General features: G+C 52.8%; 2 protein-coding genes and 1 pseudogene across 2 annotated transcripts; 2 read left to right on the top strand and 1 right to left on the bottom strand.

Moving 5' to 3' along the window:
* The first annotated feature begins 513 nt into the window (after window positions 1–513).
* Tmem191c (transmembrane protein 191C) lies at window positions 514–23678 on the top strand. The gene is made up of 12 exons (XM_052158287.1): window positions 514–606; window positions 19288–19384; window positions 21238–21649; window positions 21808–21931; window positions 22017–22067; window positions 22142–22219; window positions 22361–22417; window positions 22497–22556; window positions 22660–22724; window positions 22800–22872; window positions 22974–23014; window positions 23095–23678. Exons 3-12 carry the CDS (start codon window positions 21495–21497, stop codon window positions 23297–23299), a joined length of 909 nt encoding a protein of 302 aa, XP_052014247.1. The 5' UTR covers window positions 514–606; window positions 19288–19384; window positions 21238–21494; the 3' UTR covers window positions 23300–23678.
* Window positions 524–9181, top strand: Hic2 (HIC ZBTB transcriptional repressor 2). The gene is made up of 2 exons (XM_052158276.1): window positions 524–606; window positions 3220–9181. Exons 1-2 carry the CDS (start codon window positions 581–583, stop codon window positions 5042–5044), a joined length of 1851 nt encoding a protein of 616 aa, XP_052014236.1. The 5' UTR covers window positions 524–580; the 3' UTR covers window positions 5045–9181.
* On the bottom strand, window positions 10349–10725 carry LOC127665767 (60S ribosomal protein L27-like; annotated as a pseudogene).
* Window positions 23679–23859: the final 181 nt, after the last annotated feature.

Below are 23859 nucleotides of genomic sequence, written 5' to 3'. Positions count from 1 at the left end.
CTCTTACATAGAGCAGACTGGCCTCAAATTTATAGATACCCACCTGCCTCTGTGAGTGCTGGGATTAAAGGCCAGGGACATGTACAGTGTGGTTTGAGGGCTACATAATGCCACCTAGCTGCTCATAGCTAATACAAGGCCTCTCTATTTTTGGAGGTGTAAAATAAATAAATCTTTTTAAAGATTTATTTATTTTATATACATTAGTACACTATAGCTATCTTCAGACTCACCAGAAGAGGGCATCAGATCCCATTACATTTATTTTTACTCCCATTGTGAGTCACCATGTGGTTGCTGGGAATTGAACTCAGGACGTCTGGAAGAGCAATCCCCTTTTCTGTGTGTGTGTGTGTGTGTGTGTGTGTGAGTGTGAGTGTGAGTGTGATTTTTTTTTTTCTTCTTGCTTTGTTACCTCAGGTATTTGTGGCCCTCTTTGGGAGTAGAGACCCCGCCTTGTTCCTCTCCTCTCCTCTGCCCTCACTGATGCCCGCCTTCTTTTCTCTAGGTAACCAGGCTTTGATGCACCCTCAGGAAGTCTGTGCGCTCAAGGAGGCCACCCCCGCCGGCTGCTGCTCACATGGTTTCTGGGCCCCTGGCACTCCGGTAGGCCTGGGAGGGGAAGAATCACCACTGGTTTCCAGTCCTTGGGGCTTTCTGGGTCTCTCTCTCTCTCTTTTTAAAAGATTTATTTATTGTTACATCTAAGTACACTGTAGCTGTCTTCAGACACACCAGAAGAGGACATCAGATTTAATTACGGATGGTTGTAAGCCACCATGTGGTTGCTGGGATTTGAACTCAGGACCTTCAGAAGAGCAGTCGGTGCTCTTTAATTGCCGAGCCATCTCTCCAGCCCTTTCTGGGTCTCTCATACTGCTTTGCAGTTTACACTCTGTCCTGGCCCTCAGAATTCAAGTTGCTATATGTGCACAGTGCAGGCAGGCAGCATGTGGGGTTCTAGGACTTGTGGCCCAGGCCTTGGGCACATATAGCTTTTCTTTTATTTCTCTTGCTAGGCCTGAGGTACCAAGTACTATTGCTAGCAGAGCTGGCACTGCCATTGCCTTAGGGCTGATTTACAGGCCTGGTGTGGAAATGATACCCGAGGCTCTTCATTTCTCCCTAGCATGGAGAGGAGCCTTGCTTCTCATCGTCCCCAGCCTCTCAGTATCCCACTGATGTGCTTCAGCTGCTGTGGGCAAGGGGCAGGCAGAGCCCTCTGGCAGGTGCTGCCGGGGCTGAGTGTTAGCATTCCTGTAACACTTTTGTTGACACACACAGTGTGCTTGATTGTTAGTTTCCTTCTCTGAACAGGGCAGATATTGGGCTGAAGGGAACTTTTTTTTCAAGGGAAGGGAGAGAGAGGCCACAGCAGGTCCACCCTAGAGGAAGACAGGACTGGGAACATTTTGAGGAAAGGGCAGGACATTGGGGGTGGTAGTGAGCTTCAGACTAGTTCAGCTCCGTGGACGCCTGGCATGGTGTGCATAGCACATCCCTCTGATCCTGCTGCTTGGGAGGCAGAGGAAGGGTGATTTCCCGTGAGCCGAGGACAGCTGGTCTACATCACATTCCAGACCAGCTAGGGTGAGATCCTGTCTCAAAGTCGAACCCTGGTTGGAGGCTCACAGCTCTCCATGGCCCGATGCTGCAGGGCTGGCAGCTGTGTCCCCACGGCTTGGTGCCTGGGAACTCTGGGTCTCCTTGGCACTGGTGTGGCCCGTGCTGCTGGGTGGAGTCAGGAGTGCTGCAGAGGTCCACTTCTGACCTCCTGGTGCCTTCGCTACACTGTGCTACCCTCGTTCTCCCGGAGAGCTCTTTGGAGAGTCGTGCTTCTCTGCAAGGCCGATCCTACCTGGATGTACTGTTGCTCTGCTGGTGATTCCTTTGAGACCAGAGGCCTCTGTGTTTATTACTTAGTCACTGCAACTGGAGTCTATGTGGCCTCTCTGGGAGATCCAGCTTGCTGCCTGTCCCAGGCTCCAGATGGCAAACAGTACTTCCTAGAAAGGGCATGGAGCTCATGAAGGTCACAGGTTTGGACAGTGCCTGGTGGCTTCTATACTCCTGGATAGTGGTGAGCTTGTAAGGAAGGACACGACAGTTATGGGAGAGAGGACCAGTGTTTGGGTCAGGACTCAGAGCTAGCACATGAGGCCGCCATGGCTGCCTGGAGAGGTGTTGAAAGCCATGCCAGGGTAGAACAAAGGTTGTGGGCCGGAGGCTAGCGAAGGAATTTGGTTTGGTTCATAGGGTTTTTTGGGTTTTGGTTATTTTTTGTTTTGTTTATTTGTTTGTTTGGCTGGTTTGGGCTTTTTTTTTTTTTTTTTACATTTTGGATTTTTTTGTTTTTTTCGAGACAGGGTTTCTCTGTGTAGCCCTGGTTATCCTGGAACTCACTCTGTAGACCAGGCTGGCCTCGAACTCAGAAATCCGCCTCCCTCTGCCTCCCCCAGTGCTGGGATTACAGGAGTGTGCCACCACCACCGGGCTTTTTTTTTTTTTTTAACAGAGCTGAGGACCGAACCCAGGGCCTTGCGCTTGCTAGGCAAGCGCTCTACCACTGAGCTAAATCCCCAACCCCTTTTTTTGCCTTTTTATCTTTTAAAATTTAACCTTTTAGCTTAAGGAAATTACAAAAAAAAAAAAAAATGTGGGAAAAGCAGTCCTGTGGGTTTGCAAGCCTAGGCAGGACTGGCCAGCTTATGCTACGGCCCTACTGTGCTAGAGGGGCATAGCCACCTGCCAGTCATTTTTGTAGGTTCTCTTTGTGACCTTTGTGAGTCTCTATGAATGACTTCTTTCATAACCAAAAGGATAACAAAGGAAAATTCAAACCCCATTAACATTTATTTTTATGTATATGAGTGTTTTGCCTACATGTATATAATAACCGCTTGAGTGCCTGTTGCCTGCAGAGGTAGTAAGAGGGCATTGATCCCTGGGAATCAGAATTACGGATAGTTTGAAGAACAGCAGGTGCTCTTAGCCAGCATACCCCCTGCCCAGCCTATAAACCTCGTGTTTTGCCTGGCTTGACTTGTCGGGAGTCCATGTGAGTGGATGGCAGGGAAGAGTGGACTCGCGCTCATGCGCAGTGAAATCTGTCCTGAACACTGTGCCTGAGGAGGGTGGAATCCCGGGGCTCAGTGCACAGCCTGGGCCAGGCTTTCATGCAGGTCGCAGGTTAACGATCCTGCCTGTTCTTGCCCACAGGTGGTGCCCGTGGGCGGGGCACAGGGACATGGGGCCAGACATGGAGCTTCCCAGCCATTCCAAACAGCTCCTGCTCCAGCTGAACCAGCAGAGGGCCAAGGGCTTCCTGTGTGACGTCATCATCATGGTGGAGAACTCTATCTTCCGGGCCCACAAGAACGTCCTGGCCGCCAGCAGCATCTACTTCAAGTCCCTGGTCCTGCACGACAACCTCATCAGCTTAGACACAGACATGGTCAGCTCCACTGTGTTCCAGCAGATCCTGGACTTCATCTACACGGGCAAGCTGCTGCCCACTGACCAGCCGTCTGAGTCAAACTTCAGCACTCTCCTCACTGCTGCCAGCTACCTCCAGCTGCCTGAGTTGGCAGCCCTCTGTCGCCGCAAACTGAAGCGAGCTGGCAAGCCCTTTGGCCCTGGACGAGTGGGCACTGCTGGCATAGGGCGACCAACCCGCAGTCAGCGGCTTTCCACAGCCACTGCCATCCAGGCGCGGTATCCAGGGCTTGCAGATGTGCATAAAGGACACCCTGCTCCCCAGGAGCTCCCCCAGGCCAAAGGCTCGGATGATGAGCTTTTTCTGGGCAGCTCCACCCAGGAGAGCACACAGAGCCTGGGCTTGGGGGGCCCAGCTGGTGGGGAGGTGGGCTGCAGCACCAGTACCAATGGGAGCAGCGGGGGCTGTGAGCAGGAGCTGGGCTTGGACCTGTCCAAGAAGAGCCCACCCTTACCTCCCACAACCCCTGTCCCCCACCTCACTCCTGAGGACCCAGCTCAGCTGAATGACAGCCAGCGAGAGTCACCTGCACCCACTTCGACCTCCGCCCTGCCTGTCAGCAACAGTGCCTCTTTTGTTGAGCTGGGGGCCACTCCTGATGAGTCCATGGATGTGGAAGGAGCTGAGGAAAACCACCTGAGTCTGCTAGAAGGACAGGGAGGGCAGCCTCGCAAGAGCCTCCGGCATTCAGCCCGCAAAAAAGAATGGAACAAGAAGGAGCTTGTGGCTGGGTCCCCCTTTGATCAGAGAGAAACGGGGTCTAAGGGTTCCTGCCCAGGGGAAGAAGGTGAGGGGCCTGGGGACAGGGTTCCCAATGGCGTTCTGGCTAGCAGTGTTGGAAGCGGCCCCAGTGCATCGTACGGGGAGCCATCATTCCCCTGCAAGGAGGAGGAGGAGAATGGCAAAGATGGGAGTGAGGACAGTGGGCAGAGTGGGAGCGAGGGGGGCAGTGGCCACACTGGTGCCCGCTATGTATACCGGCAGGAAGGCTATGACGAGACAGTGTCATATGGGGACAACCTTTATGTGTGTATCCCCTGTGCCAAGGGCTTCCCCAGCTCTGAGCAACTCAACGCTCACGTGGAGACACACACAGAGGAGGAGTTATTCATCAAGGAAGAAGCGGGGTATGAGGCCGGCAGTGGGGGTGCAGAGGAGGAGGCTGAGGACCTGTCGACACCCAGTGCAGCCTATGCAGCTGAGCCTCGGCCTTTCAAGTGCTCAGTTTGTGAGAAGACCTACAAGGACCCGGCCACGCTGCGGCAACACGAGAAGACACACTGGCTGACCCGTCCGTTCCCCTGCAACATTTGTGGAAAGATGTTCACACAACGAGGCACTATGACACGCCATATGCGGAGCCATCTGGGTCTGAAGCCCTTTGCCTGTGATGAGTGTGGCATGCGGTTCACTCGCCAGTACCGCCTCACAGAGCACATGCGTGTGCACTCAGGTGAGAAGCCCTATGAGTGCCAGCTCTGTGGGGGCAAATTCACTCAACAGCGCAACCTCATCAGCCACCTACGCATGCACACTTCCCCTTCCTAGAAGCCAAAGACCCGCGGGAGCCTCTACAGACTTGCCACTTGGGAACCCACGGGAGCGTGGTGGGAGGGTTGAGCCCCAAAGTCTGACGGGAGGCTCCTGGCAGCCCCTCTGGCCCAGCCTCCCCATGCCCAGAGCTTTAATCAACAGTATACCAAGGGAAGCCAAGAGGCGAGAAGCTGACCAGTCTTGCCCTATGCGTGTGGTGCTGGTGACTATTCTACCTCCACGGTCCCGCTCGGCTTTGCCGCTCCCCGAGGAGCTGCTGGAGAGCTGGTGGGAGTCCATCATGTGGGTGCCAGTGGACCTGCAGGTTGGGCTGGGCCACAGGGCTTCCCGTGGCCAAAAGTGGTGCCTGGAGCAGGCCTAGCTGGCAGGGACCTCAACTGTGTGTGCATGTGTGTTGTGTCTTTGCAGTGTGACTCTGGTGTTGGGATGTTGGTGCTGGGTGGCAGTTCCTTTCTCTCTGAGCTGGGGTGACAACTGCTAGCCGGCACTGGAACAGTCAGGGTGACCACTGCCTACCTCTCTGCAACTAAAGAACCCTCAGCCTGCACTGCAGTTATTCCTACTGAGCTGTTCCTATTTCTGTTTTTACAGTTTTTAAAAATTCTTTTTTAAAACCAAAATGAACAATATTTTCCTCCTGCCTCTTTGGGGATGAGCCTGGGTCTGCAGACTGAATGTAACTGGGGCAGCTGCCCCTCCCTGTCATTTTCCTAGTCCAGGTGCTGGGGCATGGTTGAACCTGCCTCTTCAAGGTCCCTGCCCCTTCTTGCCCAAAGGCTTTCCTGATCCTGAGCCCTGCCTTCCTGGGCTTTCTCAGGAGAAAATGCTTTTCCATAATTTCCAAGGAATGTCCCTTGTTAGAGGTACTTATTTTTATTGAGAACCATACCCTCCCCCATAAACCTTTTTGAGGTGTTAGAACTGGAAGGTCTGAAGTTTCAGAGGGTAGAGGGGAGGCTAGATTCAGTGCCACGGCCATCGGTACTCTCGCTCGTGCGTGTGTGTGTGTGTGTGTGTGTGTGTGTGTGTGTGTGTGTGTGTTGCTTATGCACAGATGCTTCACTTCCTTGCCCACTGAACATGGTGGGGAGCCTTCTGACCTTTGCTACCTCTTGAATTCAATACCCAGGACAGTTGAGGCTGAGCCACTTGCTTTTGTTTTTCTGTAGTGGAGGAACCTGGGCTTGGCTGGCCTGAGCCCCTTGTGCGATCAGTGTTCTCTGAAAGGCTGCTGCTCAGGGGATGCTGTGTGTGGGTAGGTTAGGTGCTGGGCATCTGAGTAAGAAGCCATGAGGAGGGAGCAGCTCCTTTTTATGAGCCAGGGTCTGGTGGAAGTGAGCCCACTCCATCCTGTCCTGACCCCTCCTTAGCTCAGGTATGTCTGGTAACCTACTCCTGCAGAGCCAGAGGTACTGGTCGACCCCTCCCTATGCTGACTTAGAACAGGGTCAAGCTAGCTCTTGCATGGATGTATCAGCAAGCCTCAGGTATTTGCTTGGGCTCCTGCAAGGGGCAAGGCAAGACTGAGGTTGTCTGTGCTCTGTCTAGGGGAGCCACGGAGCTGGGCCCGTAGGCCTGCCGTATCATCACGTTGCTTCATGGCTTTTCAGTTTCCTTTGGATTTTTACTTCAGACCAAAAACTTACAGAGTCGTCCCCTGTTTGCCTCCACCCCTCAGAGACCCTGGAGCCTGAGTTCAGTACCCAGAGAGTGTTGGGTGTGGGGGTGAGGGCACCTGGCCAGGCCTCCACATGGTGCCCTTGTACTGAGCCAGCTCTCCACCAGCCCTCACCTGGAATCTTGGTTCTCTGACTGAGCACCTGAGTGCAGAGCAGGGCACCATTCTACCCAGGGGGTGGCAGGGCTTGCTCGCCCTTCCCACCCAGCCTCAGCACTGAAGTCCTAGGACACAAGGTCTCCCAGGCTGTGGGCACCCTCATCTGTAGAAATTCAGGGACTGGGAGCAGAGCCCCTCACTCAGCATGTCTGCAACAGAGTAGCATGCCCACCTTAGTGTTGTACCAAACCTTTTCTGTATTTTAATAAGAAAGCAAAACACTAGTTTCCTATATCAGATTTAAGGGTTGTTGGGATGGGTGGGGTCCACACTTGGATTCTCTTTCCTTTGTTTCCACTGGTGCATGCTTGTGAGTGTGTGTCTGTGTGTGTCTGTGTGTGGAAATTTAAGAGCCTCATGGAAATCAGGCCATAGGAGGCTAAGGCAGCGTACAGTTCTCTGTTTTAGTCATTTAATTCCTGAATGTTTTGGAGAAACAGAAAATAGCAGATGTCATGTAGAAAAAAAAAAGTTTTAAAAAAATCAAAAGAAAAAAAAAGCTCATATCCAAATTCACAAACCTATTTTTTAAACCAAAGCACATTTTGAATGAGTGTGGAACCTCAGTGGGCTCAGAAAAAAAAATACTAATATATTTATCTCATTGTTTACATAAACTTATACAGTTTCAGACCTCAGCAGCTATAACACCAGTCCTAGGGAAACTCCCTTCCCACCTGGGTCCTTCTGAGTCGACCCTTGAGCTCAGGGGCAGAGGCAGCCCTGGGTGCTGGGTAAGGACTCCAAGTCCCCCTAGCTTCACCTGAGCCCTCATCCCCATTTTTGGGGGGCCTTTTCAAGCTCAGCTGCCACCAAAGAGCATGCACCAAGCTGACCAGCCCCAGGCTTCCTAGCTGAACCCAGGGCTGGATGCTGGCCCTGCCTGTGAGCCTTGTGTCGTTGCGAGTCACTCAAGCCAAAAAAGCAGGGAGCTTTATGATGCTCGGTGGACTTGTGCACGCACTGCCCCGGGCAGCAAAAGGGTCTGACGAGTCTGGTTCTTATTAACAGATGGTGCGAACACTCAACAGTGTTGTTTTTGTATCAATGTTTGTGCAGTGATGAATGTATTTATTTCTCAGACTTAGGGCAAGCTGGTGGGGGCAGGCCCGGCTCTGCCAGTGCCCGTTCCCACCGGACCGAGCTGCTGCAAGGGCTCTCCCAAGGTTGCAAAAGGCAAAGATGAACTTATGGACATGTAAGAATCTCAGACTTGCAGCATAGCCATACACCTCAGCTGTGACTCCTGACCTCATGTGGCCCAGGAAGTGTGTTTTCCGTCCATCAACACAGGGGAGCCAGGTCCCCACCTGCTGCCCACACTATCAGTATTCACTGGACCTCAGGTCCTTGTGCAGGAGTGCGATCTGCTGGGCTGTCTGTCAGCAGGCAGACTACTGCCTTCCTGAGGAGGGGAGACCCTGGGCAGCCGGAAGGGCGGGGCTCAGGGAGCAAGTCTGTGAAGGAAGGCAGAAGCTAAGGGTGAGGCCTGTAGTCAATGGACAGGCCTCAAAGCCCTGCTGTGCTCTAACTAAAGGGACCAAGGTCTTCCTTTCCCCAGCCACGATGGGGCCAATGTTCCTGAACCTATGAAATGGATGCCAGGACTGAGGGAGAGAGAGGAGCCCGACCTCAGTCTGACATTCCAACCCAGGAAGGGTGGGAGCTGTGGAGCCGCGCTGCCCGGGACCCCTCCCCAGGACGCCTGCAGCTTCAGTCACCTCACTTTAACTTTCTACCAGGGACCCCTCCCCCTACCTCACCTTGCTATTTATTGCTGTAATTTATTGACCTCAAAAATGCTGCATTACAGACCTCACTTGGGTCAGGGAGAGTTCCCAGGGTCCTCCCCTCCACTTGGTGGGGCCCCATGGGGCCAGGTGCTGAGAGGAACCCCCTGTACCCACCCATCACTCATTTCCTCCAGGAGCCCCAGGTCGGGCTCTATCCATCCCATTTGCAAATACCTCAGGAGGGATGGGGTTTATCTGTTTCATTTAATTGGAACTGGAAGAGGGATCACGATGTCCTGTATGCCCTTCCCCGAGCAGGGGAGGGTGCTGGGATCGCACTCCTGTACTGGTCACCCTATTGCCACTCATCACATTGATTTGAGTTTACTTCCCTAAAGAGTTTGGATGGATGCATTCAGGTCAGAGCTGCAGCTCTGCAGCCCTCCGATGTTAGAGTGATTTATCCACGACTAATTTCTCCATTCAAAAGCGTGCAGTCTTAATGTACAGTGATGAGAAACTGTTATTTTATGATCTTTTCATTAAAAGCTTGATTGAAAACTGGTGTGGAGTCTGTGACTATACCCTCTGACAGATTGACAAGATGCCTCCAAATCTTAGGGCAGGAGAGTTCTGTGGGACGAACTCATGGTGGGGGAAACTTGCCTTTAAATGTGGGTGTGGTCATAGCAACACTGGCTCTAGTTGAGACTTTCCAGAAAGCAGATAGAGGACAGTTAGGGTGGGTGGGATGAGGGGGTGTGACTAGTACCAGGACCACAGTCGAAACCAAAAAAAGGCTGGGATAAGCACACATACCCCGCTCCCCTAGAAGTTGTTCTGTAGACCAGAAAGAAGATCCTCTGCCCTCAGTGGGTGTAAGGCTTGTGTAGCCACCCCCAACTGGTGGAGCTATCTCAGTGGGCCTAATCTCCAGAACTAGTGTTGCTGCCCTAAATTTTAGTTAAGTTTGATTTATTTAAAAAAAGATTCATTTATTATATATAAATAAGTACACTGTAACTGTCTTCAGACACCCCAGAAGAGGGCGTCACATTGCATTACAGATGGTTGTGAGCCACCATGTGGTTGCTGGGATTTGAACTCAGGACCTCTGGAAGAGCAATCACTGCTCTTAACCACTGAGCCACCTCTTCAGCCCAGTAAGCTTGATTTTATCAAAGTGGTTCCAATGGGCTTGGCTTGTGACAAGAGTAGTTTTCCTAGCATGTGGACACTAGGACACTAGCTTGATCTTCCAGGTGTGTGCTTGCAAGGTGGAATTTCACAAGATAGATTCGTGGGCGTCAGAAGCTGACTGAGCCTGGCAGTGGTGGTGTATGCCTTTAATCTTGGCCGAGGCAGGTGGATCTCTTAAATTTAGTCTGGTGTTCAAAGTTCCAGGACAGGCAAGGCTACAAAAAGCCCAACTCTGGAAACAGACTTTGGGCATATCGCCTACAGCCAGCTAGGTTTCTCTCTGCATGTGTGTCAGTGTACCATGTGTGTGATTGGTCCGCAGATGCCCAAGGACAAGGCAGTGGCTGAGAACCGCCATGTGGGTGCTGGGCATCAGACCCTGGGTCTTGTGCAGGAGCAACAAGTGACCCATCTCTTTGTCTCAGATTCCTAAAGATTTAAAAATGCCAGACCCTGTCCTGAGCATGGCAGAGGTTCTTGGCCCCTCTTTTTTTTTTTTTAATTTTTATGACGAAAACAAAAATATACCTAAAAGTGAAGCTTCTGGAAAAACCATTTGTTCTTCCCTGTCTTGTATCGTTCCTTAAACTTGACCTTGGCCTCCTGCCTGGCCTTGTGTTTTAAAGCTGGGTCCCTGAAAACATCCTTGTTGACAACAGTCTTGTCCGAGGAGATATCCACAGAGTACCTTGCGGGCATGATGTGGTTGTAGTTACGAACTTTCACAAAGGACTTGATCTTCTTGTCCGTGGCAGTCAGCACCTTTCAGGGATGTCGGTCAGTTCCAGCCACCAGGCGTGGCTGCAAGGGCAGTTGGAGGTGCTATCGTCAGGGTTCTTCACCACGACGGAGAAGTGTCCAGCCGGGACCGGCACTGCTTTCCCGCGTTTCGTGAACTTGCCCATTTGGACAGCGAGGAGCAGGTAACCAGCAGAAAGGAAAAGGGCGCCTGTGGTCATTTCACCTGTGAGAGCGGCGCCTGCCTTTTTGTGTGACCAGTCTACTTTCTCCTGGGCCTTGGAGGCCCCTACCTTTAATTCTAGCACTTCAGAGGTAGGGGATCTCTGACTTTGAGGCCGGCTTGGTCTACAGAGACTTCAGGGCAGCCAGGGCTACACGGAGAAACCCTGTCTTGGGGGTAGGCGTGCGTGCGTGCGTGCGTGCGTGCGTGTGCGTGTGTCTCTTGACTCTTCTGTGAGTGCCATGGTGTGTGTATGGTGTTCCAAGCTCTGCCAGATGAATTCTGTCCTAACTCCTAATTGTGATCCCTCTCTCCCAAGTGCTAGGGCCTAGACCTGGCTTATTTGAAATCCCCGTGGTTGGGGGCTGGAGAGATGGCTCAGCAGTTAAGAGCACAGAATGCGCTTCCGAAGGTCCTGAGTTCAAATCCCAGCAACCACATGGTGGCTCCCAACTATCCATAAAGAGATTGACGCCCTCTTCTGGTGTGTCTGAAGACAGCTGCAGCATACTTAGATATAAAAAGAAAGAAATCTTTAGGCCCGAGCGAGCGGGGCCGACCGAGCTAAGCAGAGGTCCTGAGTTTAATTCCCAGCAACCACAGGATGGCTCCCAACCACTGTGCAGCTACAGTGCACTCATAGACAAACAGTAAAAATGTAAGTCCCACGGATATAGCCTCCTCCCGCAGCCCCCTCCTGCCCTCCTGTTCTTGAGATGGAGTCTCACCTCAAAGCTCGGCTGTCTGGGGAGTGCTGCAGACTAGGGCGGCCTTGAATCACGGTCCTGCCTCTTCCTCCCCATTGCTGGGACTAAATGGCCACAGACTGATGTCTATTTCCTTCCTCATATTTTTTAATTAAAGATTTATGTATGTATGTATGTATGTATGTAAGTCATATACTGCATGCCAGAAGAGGGGATCAAATTCTATTATTATAGAAGTGATCAGGGGGCTTTTCTAAGCCCCCTTTTGTTCCGAGTAGTTCTTGCCAGCTTTAGATCCCTGGTAAGTAGCAGAGACCTAATCATTTATTTATTTATTTATTTTTATTTTATTTATTTTATTTTTTTTGGGAGGGGGTTTCTTTCGAGACAGGATTTCTCTGTGTAGCCCTGGCTGTCCTGGAACTCACTCTGTAGACCAGGCTGGCCTCGAACTCAGAAATCCGCCTGCCTTTGCCTCCCGGAGTGCTGGGGTTACAGGTGTGCGCCACCACCGCCCAGCGACCTAATCATTTATTAACATGCTGCAGCACTCTGTATGCAGGTGTGCATCTTTTCTAACCCTCCATGGCCACCGGCTTCCCCACAGGTTCTTTTCCATGTGTCTGAGTCTTCCACTGGCCTTTCCCCTGACTGAAGTCTGCTCCTTCTGCTCCCTCTCCTGCCCTCTGCCCGCTTCGCTTGGGCCTCTGACTGAGATTGTAGGTTCTCCCTATTGTATTCTGCCCGGCTATAGGCTGAATCAACTCTCTATTAACCAATCAGAGGTGATGGGAAATAATTGTTTTTTTACACACTGAGACAGGAGATGCTCCAGATATGACAATGCCAACATCCAGACTGCAGCTGGACCTCTGGGCACAGCGACCAGCATCTGAGCACACAGTGCACAAATTACCTCTCAACATTATAGGTGGTTGTGAGCTGTGTGGTTGCCGGACCTCCTCAAGAGCTCTTGGCCACTGAGCCACTTCTCTAGCCCCAAAATTTAAAAAAAAAAAAAAAAAGATAGCCAGATCAACTGTCTTGCATAGCTTAAAGACATTTCTACCGCCCCAAACCATGGTCTCAGCTGGTTCCTTTCTAGGTTTCCTTCAGTTTTCTTCTACAGTTCTGGAGGTGAGTGTACACAGAACTTCGTTTTGTTAGTGCTATGACCAGGAAGGCCCACAGGATCTGGACCCGACCCACAGTGAAGGACCACGGTGTCCTTTGATCACAGACGAGGAGCAAGGTTAGAGAGCGGCAGCTAAAGTGCTTGGTGGACCAGGCTGTGCTGCGATTAAGACTCACTTTTTTTTTTTTTGAGAATCTCATTGTGTCACTGTAACCCAGGCTGGCCTCAAATAGATCTGATTGCCTCTACCTCCTGAGTGCTGTAGTAAAGGTTTGTGCTGGCTGGCTGTGGTGGCACACGCCTTTAATCCCAGCACTTGAGAGGCAGAGGCAGGAGGATTTCTGAGTTCGAGGCCAGCCTGGTCTACAGAGTGAGTTCCAGGACAGCCAGGGCTGCACAGAGAAACCCTGTCTCAAAAAAAAACCAAAAAAAAAAAAAAAAAAGTTTGTGCTGGGACTGGAGAGATGGCTCAGCGGTTAAGAGCATTGACTGCTCTTCCAGAGGTTCTGAGTTCAAATCCCAGCAACCACATGGTCGCTCACAACCATTTGTAATGATATCTGACACCCTCTTCTGGGGTATCTGAAGACAGCTACAATGTACTCACATATAATAAATCTTTAAAAAAAAACAAAACCAAAGAGGCTTGTGCCAACATGCTTGGCAAGCCACTCTTATCTTCCCAGAGCCCTGTGTCATCCTGGATGCTATCTCAGCTACCCTTCTGTCTCCACCTCCCAAATGCTGGGTGTGTGGGCCCAGCTGCCTTAGACAGCACAGAGCCCCCCACCCTGGAACCTGGCTCCACCACAGAGAAGGAGGGGACCAGGGGAGGGGATAACAAAAGTCTGGGTCCTCGGCAGAAGCAGAGTGTTCAGAACCACTGAGCCATCTCTGCAGTCCCTGACACCTGCTCTTTAATCTGGGGGAGGTGCCATGCGGAGGTGCATGTGCGCCCCTGGTGTGGATGACTGGGTCCGTGTGTGCGTGGAGGTCAGGGACTGGGTCTGTGTGTGCGTGGAGGTCAGCGTCAACCTTGGCCATTAGTCCTCACATTCCGCTGGAGACTTTTTAAAAATATTTATTAATTTTATGTATATGAGTACACTGTAGCTGTCTTCAGACACAGCAGAAGAGGGCACTGGATTCTCTAGCAGGTGGTTGTGAGCTGCCATGTGGTTGCTGGGAATTGAACTCAGGACCTTCGGAAGAGCAGTCAGTGCTCTTCACCGCTGAGCCATCTCTCCAGCCCAAAGGGAATTTTTGAATGTCAGTCACATTCCCAGTATCCAGTGTAAACCTGGTGGTGGTGGTGGTGGCGGTGGCGGTGGTACCATCTGTAGACAATTATTGTTGTCAGTAGTGGTGTGCTGTTGAGCTGTGCTGCCTCCTTCACAGGCTGTGAGGTCAGGTGTTGTGGTCTGTCTCAATTCCCAGAATTTGAGTAGGAACATCTGGACACGTGCAACTACCTAGCCTGGATTGCTGAGGGCTTGTGAGCCTGTGGTTGTCCCCATGATCCATGCCGGCTCCCTGCCTCCCTCAGGCCAACTTGTTTTCAGCTGTAGCGGGCTGGGGGTCAGTAAGATGGACCGATAGACCAGGAAGTTCACCAAAGTCACAGAGGGAGGATGGAGTTTGGGAGTATGTCCGGGCTGAGGGAGGGCAAGTGCATCAAGGACATATTTTCATGCCCTCAGGGCACTGGGTAAATGGTGGCCTGTGGAGAGGTGAGGCCTGGCTTTTCTGGACACTCCAGAAGGCTCTGCTGTGTGTGTGTGTGTGTGTGTGTGTGTGTCAGAGGAAGATATCTGACACCGACTTGCAGCTTCTACACCACAACACATGAGCGTGTGCACACGCGCGCGTATGCGCGCGCGCGCGCGCGCGCGCACACACACACACACACACACACACACAGGAACAAGCATGGCCTAGGGCAATAGTCCCCTGCCCAAAGCTCATACATTCCTTGGCACAGCTGCTGACCAGCAAATTTATAAAAATGTCAGCCTCATATAATTCTGAGGTCAACCTATTAATTTCAGTGTTCTTTCTGACACAGGTAACAAAACTGATCACCACAGGGTATCCCTGGTATAGCATTAAGGCCAGTGCTAAAGAGCCATCATTGCTGGCTTCCATCAGAATGTGGCGATGTGGCGGATGCGAGCTCTCTCAGGAGCCCGGCATGCTCACTCTCAGCCTCTGCAAGGACAGCTGCCCCCAGCCTGCTGTACCAGGCTCTCAGGCCGTCTTCCCAGCCTTAGCCAGGACTGGTGAGACAGCAACAGGCCGGGCCTCCGCATGTTCGTACCCCTCTCCTCAACACAGTTGGCAGGTTTCCCTCCATATATAGTGTACACACATCTGTCAACCTGTCAGCAACCGAGGACCCTCCAACGATGGGGTTTCTCCTTATATGACCATCAAACAGATGCTATGCAGTGATACTCAAGATGTTTTATTATTGAAAAAGGCTGGCCTAGAACTCACTGTGTGGTCCTGCCTGCCTGCCTGCTGGGGTTAAAGGCACTCCTGGCCTGTACTCTAGTTATGTCCAGGCATGAGGACAGGAAGGTCAATTGGTGTGAGCTAGTTTTGACTTCATGTGCAATAAGGCAATAGTGTCCTTAAAGTTTAGAGGGGAGTCTCCTATTTACCATCTTAGACCTACAGATAGGTGTGTGGATGTGATTAAAATCAGGTGCATTGTGGGAAGGTACATGTGCAACAGAGATATGTAATTTAGCTTGTCAATCAAAATAGAGTGCCACTGTGCCCCTCAGCAACTAGCCCCTCTACACGTCCCCTACACGTCCCCTACACGTCCCTCTACACGTCCCCTACACGTCCCAGGTTACTACACTTCCCCTACACTTCCCGCATCTAGCTGGCTGTGAGCCTCACTCCCACCACTGCACACCGAGCCCTGCTGTGAGTGGTATCTGTGTAGTTTTCCTTAAGTTCTGAGTAAGGTGCTGAGGACCTGCAGATGCCCAGCCCCCACCCTGAAGGCTTGTGACACAATGGGGTCTCTAGTGCCACTTTAGTATTGGAAAAGTACTCAAGGCTGCTCCTTAGATGTAGGAACGGCTGGGTTGATGTCCTGGAGAAAGAACATTGTGTATAAGAACGGGTAGCTATCTGGCACCTGTTGGAATGTTGGGTGGTGTATAGGGCACTAGTTGGCTCCCCAGTGGCCTTGAGCCCACAGCACAGGCCGGCAGGAAAGCTCAGTGGTGTGGGCTACGCTGACTGTGCTCCTGGAGCGAGCAGGGCAGCGAGCGGCTCTTGACCTGCGCATGCGCGGTGTAGTTTAGTACACACACGTGCACTCACTCACACGAACAGTGCACAAGCCAAGTCTCAACCAGCTTGACTTTGGTACCGTTCTGCCATTCCAGTGTCCCCAGAGCCCCTGCCACAGACAACACTCGTTTTGATGAAGTGGCCACTGTAGCGCAGGTCTGGGGCCCAGTGCACAGGAACATGGGTAATGCATCTGGGCACATGGCAGACAGTGGCATTCTTCAGTGTGGTGTGGGTGTCGATGAAGCAGGTCAATGGAGTCCAGACCTCTTCTCCTTCTCCCCCAGAGTACCGTCAACAATCCATCTCACCTCTGACCTGCTCACAGTGTGGGGTCAAACCATATCAAGATAGCCCAAGGTATCTGTGACCAGCCTCTAGCGCCCCTGGCGGGAACGGGAGGGGGGCGGGGGGAGACTTAAAGTTGAAAAGTAAAGGCTGCTTGCTTGGCTCTCAGTTGCCTTGATAGCCATTGGCCTAGTGAGCCTGCCAGCTGTGTCACTGCGGCGGGTGGGGTGGGGTGGGGTGGGGTGGAGTGAGAGGACAGCACGGGGAGCCTGTGTCCGCCGTCAGCTTGCCAGGGCTCTGTAGCAGAAGCAGGCTATCTGTACAGGTATTACCTTAAGTTCTGGGCACCATCCTAACTGGGTTTCTGTGGCTGGCCCAGTGCTGAGAACCAAGGACAAAGTGACAGCCTTGGGGAGGATGGATCATATTTGAGGTGGCGGGTGCTGGAAAGAGGGAGGAACAGGGCCTCCCTCTGATAGGGGCGTGTCTGGAGAGCAGCAGGTGGCAGATGTTTGTGCCTCGGGCCCCAGTGAGGACTGGCTTGAACCAGTTTTGTGAAGTCACAGTCAAGGACGGGTTTAGGAAGGTGTAGTAGGGACACGAGGCAAGCAGACCTTGGGGAATTTGGCCATCCAATCTGAAACTTGTCGCCGATGGTGTAAGCAGCAGGTAGCACAGGGCAGCCTCCTCAAACTCCATTTATGGGGATCTCTCTGTGCTGGGCAAACAGCAATCAAATCGTGGTAGGCAGAGGCAGGGGGCTTCCTACTTGTAAGTGAGAAGTCTGTGGGAGAGAGAGGTCTGTGGTTTGCAATAGGAACTGGGACAGGCTAGGGATAAAGGCTGTATACGAGGCTGGAGAAATCAGAGGCCGGCCTGGGGGCTGGACTGGAGCGATGGAAGCAGCTGCAGGGGCATCCCAATGGAGCTAGACATCGAGATGGACAGGTTGGGATGTTTGTCATGGAGAAATTAGGACCTTGGGTGAGGTGGACAAGGCATGCGTGAACTCCAAGGAGATGCCCGCATGCCCAGAGAGCAGATTAAGGTGTCATGTCAGCAGGGAGAACTTCGACGGTTTCCCTGGCAACTACAGCCTTCTAGTACCGATTGGAGTACCGATTCTTTCCAAGGCCCGATGGTCCCTAGGTATCAGGAGAAAACCTCAGACCAGGGCCATCCTTCCCAGGTGAGCCTAGGTCCAGATCTGGCCAGCATTGTGCAGTGTTTCACAACCTGTCTGTGTGACTGTGTTTAAGGTGTTTGTGGCTTGAGTTTGCAGCCACGAGACAAGGCCGAGACAAGGCCTGCCTGTCTCCGTTGTGTACACAGGACGAGCCACCTGAGTACTCAGCCGCTGTTACCAGGGAGCTGGGCCACAGCTCACAGCCCGCAGCCGGCAGTCCGCGGAGGAGGGCCCATGCATCTTTTAGGGGCCTCAGCTCAGGCCGTATGCTTGAGGCTTTGACACAGAAGAGCACTGGCCAGTGTGAAGGAGAGCGAAAGTCTCACTAAACCTCGAGGGGCTGGAGGGGTGGCTCAGCAGTTAAGAGCACTTTCCTAGAGGATTTGGTTGGATTCCCAGCACCCACAGCTCAAAGCCATCTTAGGGGCTTTGTAATTCATTTTAGGGGATCTGATGCCCTCTTCTGGCCTTCATGGGCACTGCATGTATGTGGTGCATGGACATGCTGGTAAAACACGTATACACACATATAAAAACTAAATAAAAATAAACTTACTGTTTTTGTGTGTCTTTGATGTTGGGGGGCCAGTACACATGTGCCCACAGGCCTCTGTGTGTCGATGCCCGAGCACAGCTCTTGAGACGTCTCCCCTTTCACTGTGGGTCTACAGATTATCCAGTGACGGGCTGGTCGTCCTGAGCACACCACTGGCCTAATTACAGTAATAAAGACAGACTTCAAGCACGAGGGCAACACAAAGTCAAGGTGCTCAGAGGAACAACTTAGCAAAGGCGTGGTCTCCTCAAAGAAAAGGCTGAGCTGCAGGTGCGGATGAGACAATGTCTTCGACCTCAGGGAACCGATGACTTCAAACTAAAGTGTGGACGCTCTCAAAGCCCAACGTGTCGAAGCAAGTAGTGAACCAAAGAGTTTATTTGGGTCGCCTAAAGGAAACAGAAATGACGTAAGACAGCTGCACCTCAGAAAGCCGGCCCTGGCAGGGTGACAGCTCCTGGGAGCTGGAGCCTGGACTGCACCACACAGCCTGCAGGGCTGAGTCTCGTTGAGAGAATCAAGTCAGTCTGAACCTCTTCCAGGAAGCTTGGCTGGCTCTGGCTCCACAGGATTTACTACCAGTGTAACCTTGAGGAAGGGACCTGGTCAGGTTCAGGCACTTCCTGAGTCTTTGGTTGTTGGTTAGGTTTTTTCTGTGCAGCCCTGGCTATCTTGGAACTTACTCTATAGAAGTTATTCAGAGATCCACCTGCCTCTGTCTCCCAAGCTCTGGGATAAAAGGTGTGTGGCTTTTAAGGTAGAGTCAAATGTCATTGTTTACAGTGGTCCCAGGTAGGATTTGGAGCTATTATCTTCAAAGGGTGGCCCGAGGAGCCTGAGCCGAGATCACAGGAGGGGCACCTGACAAGGCTGTTGCTGATGAGACAGGAAGCAAAGTCAATGGGGATGCTTGTGTGTCTCTCTGTGTGTGTGTTCTTGCATGTGCACACATTTTTGAGTGTGTCTATGCCCACCCAAGGTCACACATATCACACTAAGCCTTGCTACATTAGCAATCAGTATCTATAAATGAAGGACTGATTTGTGTCTAGAGCCTCCACAGCTAATGTTGACAGCAGGTGAGAGATTTCAGGACAAGGAGGGTTCCTTTCCTCTCCCATATCCTAAGTTTGTTTCTGTGTCTTGTCCCAGTGGCCACATTTTTGTGTAATACAGTGTTTTCTTCTGCCAATTTTAATCCAGGGATGGTGGTACAAACCTTTGGACACAAAGACAAGATTGCCAAAATTTGGAGGCCAACCTGGCCTACGGGCTACCCAAGGTTACTTAGCAAGAACCTTATTTTTGTTTTATTTCAAAAGCAACGCTTCTGACCAGAAGAAAAAGGCCAACCCCAGAGGTGCAGCTGGTGATGTCGGCTGGAGGCGGGAGAATCCCAAGTCATCCTTGGCTACACAGGTGAGGGCAACATGACACCCCCCACCCTGTCTCCTAGGTAATAAAAGAAAACAAAGTCAAAGAATAAAGAACCCCGGGTCAGCAAAACTCAGTAAGATGCAGGTGGCTGGTGGATTGTGAAGGGAGCCATTGAAGGCCAGCGGGGAGGGAGGAAGGGAGGGAGGGCGGGCCTGCAGAGCTGCGGGAGTGGCGCGGGCGGGGAGTCTCACGGGAGCAGCCTGGGAACAGGAGAAGCACAGAGGGCCCAGGGTGCAGGTCTCTGAGGGAGAAGACTGGGGGGGGGGGGGCTTGTCTCCACTCCCAAGCACAGCAAACTCAAAAATCAAGTGTTCAACACCTCCTCCCAAATCACTGGGGCCAGAATACCCAGTTTCAGAGACCTGGAGCTTTGAACCCTTTGTGTAGACGAGATGTGGGGAGTTACAGCACAGGCTGGCTTTGAATTTGCAGCAGGATTCCTGCCTCAGCCTCTCTAATGAAGCTGTGAAGGCTTATTACAGCGTCCGGAAAGTATATTCTCCAAACTGTGTCATAAATTAGCTTCTTAAAATCTTTAGAGAGATTAGATCACCACAGGACGTGAAGAGTTCCAGCGTGCAGGAAAGAGCACTTGCTCTAGTTCCCATCACCCCACCCACACCCACAGACACACACACGCAAACAAACTGTAGAAGAAAATGAATAAGCAGAGGTTTCTGGGGAGGGGAGGGCGTGAGTGCAGACCAGGCTGGCTGCAGGGCGAGTCCTCTGCACTAAGAGAACTCCCAGATCACAAAAACTGCATTTCCTACTCTTTCCTACTCATACTGCACAAGCCCAATCAAAGGTTTTCTAGAGCTGAGACACGGAGGAGAGCCTCTCAGGCCCTTCCGGCCCCTCCCAGGTGCCCAGCAAGGCCCTGTACTAGGAAGCCCAGCTACTGAGACCACACCAGCGCTAGCATTATTGCAACACTCGGGAGAAAAAAATTAAACATTTTAATTTTAAATGTTTTTCTCAAAATTTTAGCACTCCCTGCTTGGTCACTCAGAATCTAAGGTGAGGTACATCTGATTTAGCCCGTAATTACAGTAATTCAACTTTCTTGTTTTCTTCTTTTTATTTTTTGTTTGTTTTGGGTTTTTTTTTGTGTGTGTGTTTTTGTTTTTGTTTTTTCGACAGGGTTTCTCTGTGTAGCCCTGGCTGTCCTAGAACTCACTCTGTAGACCAGGTTGGCCTCGAACTCAGCCGCCTGCCTCTGCCTCCCAAGTGCTGGGATTACAGGCGTGTGCCACCACTGGCCGGCTCTTTTTATTTTTTAAAAAGACTTATTTGGGGGACTGGAGAGATGGCTCAGCGGTTAAGAGCACTCCTATACATAAAATAAATAAGTCTTTAAAAATATATTTATTTATTATATAAATGAAATATGTATGTATATAATTAAATATATTTTAAAATTTATATACATAAAATAAATAAATCTTTTTTAAAGTATATTTATTTATTATATGTAAGTACACTGTAGCTATCTTCAGACACACCAGAAGAGGGCGTCAGATCCCATTACAGATGGTTGTGAGCCACCATGTGGTTGCTGGGATTTGAACTCAGGACCTCTGGAAGAGCAGTCAGTGCTCTTAACTGTGGAGCCACCTTCCAGCCGTCTCATTTCCTTGAGTCAGGGTCTTCTTGTTATACAGCTAGGCTGACCTTGAACTCTAGGTGGTCTTCTAGCTTCAGCCTCTAGTATTCTGGGATTGCAAAGCGCGTACCATCAAGTTCGACCCTTCCTTAGAACTTTAGTAATCAGATCTGAACTGTGATGTTTTTGTTGTGTTTTTTTTTTTTTTTTTTTTTTTTTTTTGAGACAGGTCCGCACGTAGCCTTGGCTAGCTTCAAACTCCCTAAGTAGCAAAGGATGACCTTGAACTCCTGATCTTCGCGTCCTTCACACCCCAAGCGGTACAATTACAGCCGTGGGTAAACAAGCTTGGCTTTGGAGACCTGAATTGGTCGGGCGTGACCGGCTCAGTCCGCCGGGCTCCGGCTCCGGCGCCCCCTTCTGCCTATTGTGACGCGGGCCACCAGGTCGCCCAGGCCGCAGAGGTCCGGGTGGAGCTCTGGAGCCATGGCTGAGCCGCAGGAGCAGCTGCTGCAGCTGCAGAAGGACAACCGAGATGGCCGCCTGCGGAAGCAGGAGCTGGAGGAGCTGGTGCGGGGGCTGGAGGCGGAGAGCGAGAGCCTCACCGGGCGCCTGGACGAGCTGCGGGAGCGCGAGCGCAGGTGCGAGGGACGCGCGAGCCCCGAGCCCCGGCAGCCTTGTTGCCGTCTCGCTCCAGGCAGTGGGACGTCCGCCGGGAACTCACGGGCGGGCGGGCGGCGGCTCCTTCCCTAAAGATCCCGGGCCCTGGCTTCACCGCAGCCCAATCCCCACTGTGTAGCCTGCAGCGGAGGCGAAGTCAGGCGGCGCGAGCTATTCGAGGGGAGGCGCGCGAGGCGGCGCGGGAGCGTGCGGAGCGGGCTCGCGGGCTGCTGGAGGCCGCGGAGCAGCACCGGCAGGAGCTGGTGCGGGCAAGAGCAAGAGGGGGCGCCCGGGGTGGCCAGGCGGGGGGGGGGGGAAAGGCCTGGACAGCCTGGACCCTGTTCGCAGGAGCAACACAATCGGAAGCTGCAGGAACAGTGGGAGGAACTGTCCAGCCAGGTACGTGCAGCGTCTCAGGTCAGGCCCTCGCCCCCGACACCCCTGAGCTAGGCACTCACGAGTTCGGTCCCCAGCTTTTCTACTACGGAGGGGAACAGCTGAGTCAACAGCGAGCGGAGCAGCAACTCGGGACTCAGCTTGTGGCGCTGCAGGTACTTGGGTGGGGCCAGGGCGGGGCTGTGGGCGGAGTCCGGCTGCGGGCCAAGGATAGGCCTTGAAGGCCGGTACGGAGCCTCGAGGCCAGCGGTGGGCGAGGTCTTCAGACCCTTGACATCACTTGAATCCTCCCGAAGAAACATCTGGAGCTGGCGGAGGCCAAATTCAGCATGCAGGCAGAGGACCTGCGGCAGGTGCATATGGCGCGGGCGCTCGGGAGGCATGTGGGAGGGCCTGGCGTGGTGATGCTCACTGCGAGCCCCTGGCTTCTAGGGTGCGCAGCGGACGGAAGAGGCCTGGGCCAGCTTCCAGGAGCAGAGTGGAGTCCTGCAGGTGCGGTCCTCTCTTGTGACAGCCGTCCTCTCCCTTCCTTCCTTACTCCCTCACTGGCGACATAGCGCATCCTCTACCCTGAATCCCTGTTGCCGCCCTTCAGGAGCTGCAGGGGAAAGTGATGGAGGCAGCGGCTGCGCTGGAGGCCACGCGCGGTGGCTCAGAACCGTAAGGACTGGGACTCGGAGGCGGCGGGAGGTGCGAGGCCCGGCCTGGCGGCCCATCTCCGCGCCTTTCCTGCAGGTGGAACTCACAGCCTCGTCGGGTGCAGGACTGCGCGGGTTCACTCATGGAGGAGGTGGCCAGGGCTGACTGCGTGAGCGCGGGCTGGGGAGCGCGGGCTGGAGCTGGGCCTGAGATTTGCCTAGAGCCAACGGCTGCCCAGGTGAAAAGCTAGATGCAGCCCTTTCTCTGCAGGAAAAGCGACTGTTCGGCGGCGCGGGCGCGGGGAGCCTCAGGTGAGCGGCCAGTGGGGGCCGGGCGGTCTGGATTCGGGGTCCCGGAGCCACCACCCACCTGCCTGTTGGTGCTTCTGCAGGCTGTGGGCGCTGAGCGCACTGCAGACACTGCTGCTGCTCCCGCTGGGTTTCCTGGTGCTGCCGCTGATCTACGTGGTGCTGGCGAAGCCTGACGCCATCGGGCCGGGGCTCCAGAGTCTCGGCTCCGACGCTGTCTTCCGCCGGCTGCGCTACACGCTGTCGCCTTTGCTTGAGCTGCGTGCGCGCGGACTGCTGCCTGCCTAGGGCGCATCATGCCGGCTGCGGCCGCCTGTACCTCTGTCTCCTTTGTGTTTTCTGGGTGCCTGCTTGTATGAAAAAGGGCGGGGGTGAAGTTCGTGTGTTCCGATGGGTCCCGTGACCTCTGTCACCTGAGCGCAGGTGCCTGTCAGTGGCGGGGTTGCTTGTGCCCACGCTGTCCTTTCTCGCGGCCCTGGCTACTGAGCGTCGGCCTGAGCCCTCTAGGGTGTTGTCTGCTATTTTGAGCTTGAGCTTTGGGCAGGATGGGTGCTAGCGGTGGATTATTTTCCCTGGATGCAGATGCGGTTACTCAGTTATCTTCCTCAACGTTGGGGTTCCCTCTTGGGCAGGTTCCAGTTCTCCATACCTCGCTCAGCATCTGAGCACACCGGGTAGTGTATGCTTGCCACTCTGGGCTTTGTGAGGAACATGGTGTATACGAGTGTAAATGAATCTGGGTTGAATTTTGATCCTGCACAAACAAGCTCTAGACTACTTGTTTATTTACAGGTGTGTGTGTGTGTGTGTGTGTGTGTGTGTGTGTGTGTGTGTGTGTGTGTGGTCTC

This window comes from Apodemus sylvaticus, chromosome 15 (assembly GCF_947179515.1).
Source record: "Apodemus sylvaticus chromosome 15, mApoSyl1.1, whole genome shotgun sequence".
Classification (NCBI taxonomy): Eukaryota; Metazoa; Chordata; class Mammalia; order Rodentia; family Muridae; genus Apodemus; species Apodemus sylvaticus.
This window is presented reverse-complemented; position numbering and strand designations above follow the sequence as displayed.

Coding starts and splice junctions, on each gene's coding strand:
- Hic2 (XM_052158276.1), top strand. CDS start 581: ATGGTTTCTGGGCCCCTGGCACTCCG. Junction 607..3,219: donor TCTGGGCCCCTGGCACTCCG/GTAGGCCTGGGA, acceptor TCTTGCCCACAG/GTGGTGCCCGTGGGCGGGGC.
- Tmem191c (XM_052158287.1), top strand. CDS start 21,495: ATGGCTGAGCCGCAGGAGCAGCTGCTGCAGCTGCAGAAGGACAACCGA. Junction 22,220..22,360: donor CTCAGCTTGTGGCGCTGCAG/GTACTTGGGTGG, acceptor ATCCTCCCGAAG/AAACATCTGGAGCTGGCGGA. Junction 22,418..22,496: donor AGGCAGAGGACCTGCGGCAG/GTGCATATGGCG, acceptor CCTGGCTTCTAG/GGTGCGCAGCGGACGGAAGA.